Consider the following 8,600-nt stretch of genomic DNA (forward strand, 5'->3'; position numbering starts at 1 on the left):
GGAGTTCAGGCAGATTCGGATTCTGTGCTCCACACATGTGCGTATGTGTATGCCTTTTACAGTGTAGTAAGACAAGTGGAAAGTTGGCTATGATTCAAAGCTAGCAAAGATGCTATTGGATGTTCTCTTTGATTGGGTGACTCCACAAGGCAGACCACATATCAGTCACAGGAAGACCCATTTTATTTTGTTTATTTCTAACTGACTTCCATTATTCTAGTCTTGCCAATGTACTCAACAGTTCTCATGGGGTGGGATGAGATGAGAGTGAGCCTTCTACAATGCCTGCATACTACCGGAGTGCCACATGCACACTCCTTGTCCTTAATCCTCACCTTAGGAGGTGTAGGGCTGTGGGCTTCTCTCTACATGGTACTTTCCCATTTTGGGAAGGAGAAAACAGTTAAAATGAAAACATTCCTCTCTACCTCTAGAGGAACTTTTCTCAGCCTTAATGTTCTAGATGGCACCTCTGTTACCTTCTGAGATTTCCCCAAGGTGCCTTGTCTGTGCATAGTCCTGTGTCATGTTCTTGTGAGGACCTGAAGATGGGAAACTCCTAATCTATCACCCTGCTGTTGTCTCCCTTCTAATTTTCTTCTTAAAAATTAACGATATTTTAATGATATTTTAATTAACATTAGAATTCTAACGAGAATTCTAATTCTCAGCCATGCTTACTCATAGATTTTAATGTATCTGTTACTTGTTTCTTCCCCTTCCCCTTCACCTTCTCCTTTTCTTCTTCTCACCCTCCTCCTTTTTTTTTCTCCTTCAGCTGAACGTAAACTCATGACCAATACAAAGAAGAGAGGAACACAGAAGGTAGAAAATAGAAGTCAAGCTGAAAACTGCTCTGCTGCCTCTGCCACCCGCAGTGACAATGACTTTAAGGAACAGGCTGCTACAGAAGTCTGTCCTCAAGCTAAGGTGGCTAGTGACACTCTTATCACTATCCCTCTCCTCCAGCACTCGAAGCCTTCTGTTCTTTATCTCTGAGCATACAAATCAGGAAAACCGGGCTACGATAGGAGAGATATGTCTGCATTACAAAAAGAAAAATCACTTCTATTCATCAGCGTCCATGCCCAGGAAGCTTCTAATTTCTGCCATGCTCTGGACATGATAACCTGTTGCTATGTTAACCTCTCTTTGACGAAAACTCTGACAGGGACCTTTTTCAGTGAGTATGTTTCAGGTTGCTCTCAGCATCAGTTCTTGTGAGGAGGTTTAGGATGAGGGGATGGGGAAAGTTTCTAGTTCAATGGAACTGCAGCAAAGAATTTGACCTGTTCCACAGGAGACTTAGGGTCCAGGGATGCCCTTCAGGATTGTTGCAACGTAGTTGGAAAACACAGTCCCTTTAGTCACGATGTGCCTGCTCTTATTGTCATGAAATGACTCTTTGTAGCAGAGGGGATAAAACTGGAAGAGAGTCCTTGTCCCTTAGTCCTGACAGAGCAGCATATAGGGATCCATCACAAAATCCACCAAGCATCTGCAATTTCATTTTCTGTAAAGAAAGTGTCATGAAACTTCATAGAGAAGCTTAGGCTGTGCACACCATTCTATCCAGAGCACCCACTCATTTCTTCTGTGTTTGGCTCAGAAATGTCCAGAATTGTGAAGAAAACAATACCCAAGTTTAAATGTTACATTTTGGTAAGCACCCATAAAAATGCATATTGTATAGTCTCTGAAAAATCCAGTAAAATGCCTAGGACTGAAGACAAATTCTAAAATAGTTCTCAGTGAACTTGATACTTTCCTGCTTTGGATCAAATTGAGAGTGGGATGCCGTTCATCAAATCAGCTCACAGGCTCACATCCCAAGGTTTTGCAGAGATCCAGTTCAAAGCATGTGCTCTGTGCCTCTCTCTTTCTCTCAGGGTCTCCTTTAGTTATGGATTGTTAATTGCTTTTAAAATAGTATTGTTTCTGATACATACACATGCATGAACAAACACACAGTCACATACAGAAATGCGCACATGAACAGTCTCTTATTATTTTTAATTTCTTAATTTGGAAGAACAAAATAAACAAAACAAAACTAAACAAAAAACTAATCCCAGGTTATGTGGGTTATTTGTGCATTTATCCAATAAGGAATGCATTATACTTTATCCTTTGTTAAATCAATTAAAATAGTTTGTTATATTATTCCTATAAAACATTTAATTTTTATATGTTGTATTATAAGACCTTATTTGACAAAATCCATTTTTTGGTATTTAAAAGATTTTGATGATTTATAACTATAAATAATAAGATGTAATTTATGTAAGCCTTAATATATATGCTTCTAAAACATACACATGCGTGGGCAAACACACATACATGCACATTCCTGTACACAGACACACTATCTCCTATTGCTCTTAATTTCTTAATCTGGAAGAACAAAATGGCAAGATGAGAATTTATTCATTCCAAGAATAATTCATTCTTCTAAGAGTAATCTTACCAAGGTAGAGTTGACTCTAATTTTTAATCTCCTTTTAATTCATCTGTAGGATCTCATCCCGAGATCTCTTCCTTTCCTCACATTGAATGATCTGCATTTCTATTATGCACAGGAATATTCCTGGGAATGTGCAGGAGCTCTGCGCACATCACTGAGCTTCCTCACTCTGATGCAAGAGTCAATTACATGCTCAGAGTTGGAGGGGAAAATATGCTGTAGTAGAATTACAAGAAGACAGAGTCAGATTCAGCCCCTTGCAGTGTTTCAGGATTCTGACACACACTTTTCATAGCAAAGAAGGATTCTGATTCAGGAATTTTGTCTCCAGAGTCAGTAAAACTGCCCCGTCTGAACATAGAACACAAAATATCCCTTAGATAATTTTAGGTCTCCAATCTCTTCCTAACGTTATCTCCATTTTCCCTTCAATTCAGCTTCTTTCTTCCTGGGGTTTTACTGTGAATGAAGGCTGCTTGGGTAAGTGTGGACCCTAGCTAACATCTTTTCTCTCTTGTCACAGCCTCAGAAGAAACAGATGGTGGCAGAACAGGAAGCCATCAGAGAAGATTTACAGAAAGATCCACTTGTTGTCACGGTGCTGAAAGCTATAAATCCCTTTGAGTGTGAGACTCAGGAAGGAAGACAAGAGATATTTCATGCAACAGTGGCCACGGAGACAGATTTTTTCTTTGTAAAAGTTTTAAACGCACAGTTTAAAGATAAATTTATCCCAAAGAGGACAATTAAAATATCAAACTACCTTTGGCACAGTAACTTCATGGAGGTCACCAGTTCCTCAGTTGTGGTTGATGTTGAATCTAACCACGAAGTCCCAAATAACGTTGTTAAGAGAGCCAGGGAAACTCCCAGGATTAGTAAACTGAAGATTCAGCCATGTGGAACAATTGTGAATGGGCTGTTTAAAGTCCAGAAGGTAAGTTCCTATACGCAATTTTATATTGATCAGTAAGAATAATATAAAATATAACACCTATTCTAAGCCTTAATGGGACTTTAGAAAATACATTTCAATGTTTTTTACTCTATTAAATCTGAAACAATTAAAATAAATTTAAAAATTGATTTTAAATCATTTTAACAATTAAAAAAGAATTTTACAGAGTTCAGGATTTGTAGGATGATAATTTACCAAGACAAAGCTCACCAAGTTTTATTTTGTATTTTTGATTGTTTTGCTGTTTGAGACAGGGTCTTACTGTGTGGCTTTGTCTTATGTGGCATGCACTGATATTCGCTGCCCCTACCTCTTGAGTGCTGGGATCCAAGTGCATGTCACCACACACAGCGAAGGAAGGTTTGATTTTGAAACTCTGATTTTGAAATTTCTTTTTTTTTTTCCGCCTTGTAGCTTCTGAAGCATAGACACAGGCATCTTCACCTCTGTGTTGCTTTTATGCACTTAGATACTAGCCATATTCAAAGTCACTGTTGGGTTGAGCACTCTGCAGAGGACTGATGTACAGGTATGGTTTGAAGACAGAGAGAGAGAGAGAGAGACAGAGGAGAGGGAGAGAGAGAGAGAGAGAGAGCCTGACTTGAGCTTCTAAAACATCAAGGCCCACCCCCAATGACATTTCCTCCAACAAAGCCACTCCTACTTCAACAAGAGGCCACATATCTTAATCCTTTTGCATACTGCCACTCCCTGTGATCCTGTGGGGACCATTTTCATTCAAACCAGAAATCAGGTTAAAAAAAAATATATATTAGTCTTGTACGAACAGTTTTCTGGCCTAAGAGCGACCCTGAAGAACCACAGGAAACGTGTTGATTTCTGAACTTGTAGCCAGGATGGCCTCTCTCGTCTTTTCAGAAAGGAGGCAGGAGGGAAATGTCTTCCTTGGAAAATTAAAGCATAAAAAACACTCATCCCCTCTCAGTTCTGAGCCTTCCGTTTGATCAATTACCCACTAATGTTTTCTCATTTAGTGAATAAAACTAACATTGAAATATTGATATTTTACATCCCTGACTAGAATCTGGTCTCCTTCTAATCTGGACTTGACTGTGAATGATATTTCATTCATGGTTGACTTTTTACTTTTAAATTTCTTCACTAGGTCTTTTATTTTTGGTTCATGGGTTTCTGTTACTTGTTTCCTTAAGTGACTCTCCTCCTAACCAGGAGGTGCTCCTTTCCCATGACTGCCCCCTGCATGCTGGCCCTGGAGAAGCCCCACCTTCCCTGTCTACCCGTTGTTTCTGTGAGTTATTCTGGCCTCCCAAAAGAAAAAAACCTTGGGACTAGGAAGATGGACACAAGAGGCAACATGCTTTTAATATAATCCTCCTACCCCTTCCACTGAGATTTGCTAGAATCTGTTGGGTAGAAGTTTGGAATTATTTATTATATTATTTTGGAAAGCTGCTCCTAGCTTGTCTGATAACTGATTGATATGCTGCTCTTTCTTAGTCATCTAGCAGGACTTGACTCATATTTTCCTTTCACAGATAACAGAGGAAAAAGATAGAGTACTGTATGGTATACATGATAAAACAGGGACAATGGAGGTGTTGGTGCTGGGAAACCCAAGCAAAACAAAGTGCGAGGAAGGAGACAAGATTAGACTCACGTTCTTTGAGGTGTCAAAAAATGGAGTGAAAATTCAGTTGAAATCTGGACCTTGTAGCTTTTTTAAGGTATGGAAATTCTCAGAAGAGGATGTTGTTTTGTGTTTTCTATTGGAAATCCAATGAACAGGATGGCAGAGAAGAGCTTAATATGTATGCCTTTGCATCTCACAGACCTGAGAAGCCTGTCATTCAAAAATACATAACCCAGATACACAATTCAAAGCTGTGGATTTCCCAAGGAAAACACACATATGCGTGTGCATGTACACACACATACACATACACACACACACATACACACACACACACACAAACACATACACACATGCACACACAAAATCTCACTCTCCTTCTTTTCTTCTTCTTCTTCTTCTTCTTCTTCTTCTTCTTCTTCTTCTTCTTCTTCTTCTTCTTCTTCTTCTTCTTCTTCTTCTTCTTCTTCTTCTTCTTCTTCTTCTTCTTCCTTCTCCTCCTCCTCCTCCTCTCAAAGAACTTTCCACAATGAATTTATTGAATACAGTCTAAATCTAATGAAGGCAGCTTTCTCAAAGTTGCACACATCATTCTGGCAAATGCAGTTAAAAGTCAAGTCAGACTATAACACCCTGACAACAAACATCTGAGCCAGGGCAATCATCTTCACATCTGTCATAGTCCAAAGCAGTTAAGTCAGCTATCACATCCCCGTGCTGATGATCCCACTGATTCTGCTTTCCTCTCTTCCTCACCACTCAACTGTATATATAGAGTTATTAGATGGGGACCTGAGAAGTCTTCATATTTGTCCTTCTTGTGTAGGAGTGTGTGTGTGTTCAGGGCAGATATAGTTCAGGAGAGTTGTCCAAGAGTGACAGAATTAAGAGGAAATATGTGTTAGGTGAGGAGATTTGATGAGAAGAAAGGAATTTTCAGGAGAACACAGTAAGTGAAAGTAGAGGAGAATTAATTAATCAACAATATTTCAGTCTTCATCTTCCTTTCCTACCCAGGTTATTAAGGCTGCAAAGCCAAAAACTGACATGAAAAGTGTGGAGTGAAGTCACCTCATTTGAAAAACCTTTTCCTGAAGAATCCTGATGCTGCTCCTTGAACTAGACTGAACTACCTGAGGATAGCATTTTACAACCTCATCATCATATTGTATTACTTAGAAAAGGACAAATACTCAAAAAACATCTGAAAAATATATGTAAACTTATTATTAATTAAGTTATTAAGACTGCCCAACCTGGGGATCCATCCTATATACAACCACCAAACCCAGACACTATTGCATATGCCAGCAAGATTTTGCTGACAGGATCCTGATATAGCTCTCTCTTGTGAGGCTCTGCCAGTGACTGACAAGTACAGAAGCAGATGCTCACAGTCATCTATTGGATGGAACACAGGGCCCCTAATAAAGGAGCTAGAGAAAGTACCCAAGCAGCAAGTGGTCTGCAACGCTATAGGAGGAACAACAACATGAACTAACCAGTACCCCCCAGAACTGTGTCTCCAGTTGCATATGTAGCAGAAGATGGCCTGGCCGGTCATCAATGGGAGGAGAGGCCCTTGGTCTTGCAAAGATCATATGCCCCAGTACAGGGGAATGCCAGGGCCAGGCAGCAGGAGTGGATGTGGGTGGGTTGGGGAGTGTGTGTGGGGGGTGTTATAGGGGACTTTCGGGATAGCATTTGAAATGTAAATGAAGAAAATATCTAATAAAATTGTTGCTTTGTCTAAGGTTTGAGATATCATTCTTCTCTACATAGACACTGAGGGTATAAGTATGGCGGGATTGCAGATGTGACAGCAGGGCCTTGTCGGAGAGACGCCTGTGGGTGATAGAGAAGATTGGTGATATATAATTTTTTAATTTAAAAATTTTAAATTTCCTTTTGGGGAGGAGGTTACAGGTGGAGGAGGGTGGGTATGATAGTACTAAGAAATCAGTGATATTGGGGTATGTGATGTGAAATTCCCTAGCACTCAATAAAAGAATTATGTTTTTAAAAAGAAAGATTGTTGATAAATAAATAAATATGATTTTACTCATGATTCAGAAAGTTAGAAAAAAGTTTGTGACTGTTCTATTTTTATTACTTATTCCATTTTTGATATCATAATACAATGATACTATTTCCCTCTTTCCTTTCTTCCCCCTAAATCCTCCCATGTACCATTCCTTGCTTTCTTTCAAATACATGGCCTTCTTTTTCATGAATTGTTGCTATAAGCATATATGCATATCTACATATATATATAAATACAACCTGCTCAATCTGTACAATGTTGCTTGTATGTATATTTTCAGGGATGACCATTTGCTATTGAATGATTAATTGCTGTGCTTTTTCCCAGAATAGACTGTTCTTCCAATAAATAATGTTAGGTAATTGCAAAAATCACATTTTTTTTTAGATTCCACCCAGAGAGCTGAGGTTGTAGTACAAGCACATGAGAAAAACCTAAGGAAAGACAAACATCTTCAGAGAGTGAGGAGAAGGAAATATTTCTACCTGGGGCAGGTAGTGCATACTAGACAACTCACAAATTATAATTAAGTTAAAATGTTAGCAAATTAACCAAGATTGAGTTTAGTGGCATGAGAATGGAGATCTTCTGAGAACCTCCACCATAAGGAGAGCTTATGCTCATTTTCAGGTACTTTCCTGGGTGGGCATGAGAAAGTCTGGGCACATGCCTGGGAAAGATGAGCCGCTGAGGGAAAGGCATGAAGGTCTCCCTTGAGGTCCTCATATATGATAAAATTTCTCTAGTGTTGCAGGATATTTAATTACACAGTGAACCTCCAGATTGTGTTGTTTACAAGAAAAAGCTAGGCACAATTGAAGAAAGAATGAGCCAGAGGATGAGAAAGAGCTAGAAGGTTAGAACACATTGCCAAAGTTAGTTTGAAGCCATCAGAGAAATTAAGAAGCTAAGGGAAGCCATATTGAATCAGGCTGGAGAGGAATTTTGAGTTTGGAAGCTAGAAGCTTCCAGGACTAGACCTAGGTTAGTAGACAGAGGCAGTAAGTCTCCAAGATGACTATTACCTCTTGTGAATAAAAGTTACTCTTACACTCTAGGGGAAGAGAAGCAACTCTTACTCTTCATGGCAAAGAGACCTGTTATGGTTTGTATATGCACAGCCCAGGGAGTGGCACTATTAGAAGGTGTGGCCTTCTTGAATTAGGTGTGGCCTCCTTGGAGTAGGTATTTTTAAGACCCTCATCCTAGATGCCTAGAAGCCAGTATTCTGCTAGCAACCTTCAGATGAAGATGTATAACTCTCAACTCCTCCTGCACCATGCCTGCCTGGATGCTGCCAAGCTCTCATCTTGATGATAATGGACTGAACCTCTGAACCTGTAAGCCAGCCCCAATTAAATGTTGTCCTTGTAAGACTTGCATTGGACATGGTGTTTGTTCACACCAGTAAAACCCTAACTAAGACAGGAAGCTTTGAAACAAGGGGAAGGAAAAATTGTTCTGCTTCTGGAGCAAAAGAAGGAATAGGTTCTAGGTATGGAATACTAAATCTTCCAACATG

General features: G+C 39.5%; 1 protein-coding gene across 26 annotated transcripts in view; it reads left to right on the forward strand.

The window, feature by feature from the left end:
* The window catches only part of Aim2 (absent in melanoma 2), a 116,494-nt gene extending 109,373 nt beyond the window's left edge, over positions 1–7,121 (forward strand). For 23 of the 26 annotated variants that reach the window (XM_006496926.2, XM_030255241.1, XM_017321496.2 and 20 more), the window contains 4 exons: positions 779–930; positions 2,988–3,401; positions 4,940–5,128; positions 6,052–7,121. In XM_006496926.2, the coding sequence (XP_006496989.1) occupies positions 779–930; positions 2,988–3,401; positions 4,940–5,128; positions 6,052–6,099 (803 nt within the window). In that variant the 3' untranslated portion in view covers positions 6,100–7,121. The other 3 variants (XM_030255294.1, XM_006496929.3, XM_030255293.1) reach the window with 3 other exon arrangements.
* Positions 7,122–8,600: the final 1,479 nt, after the last annotated feature.

The sequence above is a fragment of the Mus musculus genome, chromosome 1, assembly GCF_000001635.26.
Source record: "Mus musculus strain C57BL/6J chromosome 1, GRCm38.p6 C57BL/6J".
Classification (NCBI taxonomy): Eukaryota; Metazoa; Chordata; class Mammalia; order Rodentia; family Muridae; genus Mus; species Mus musculus.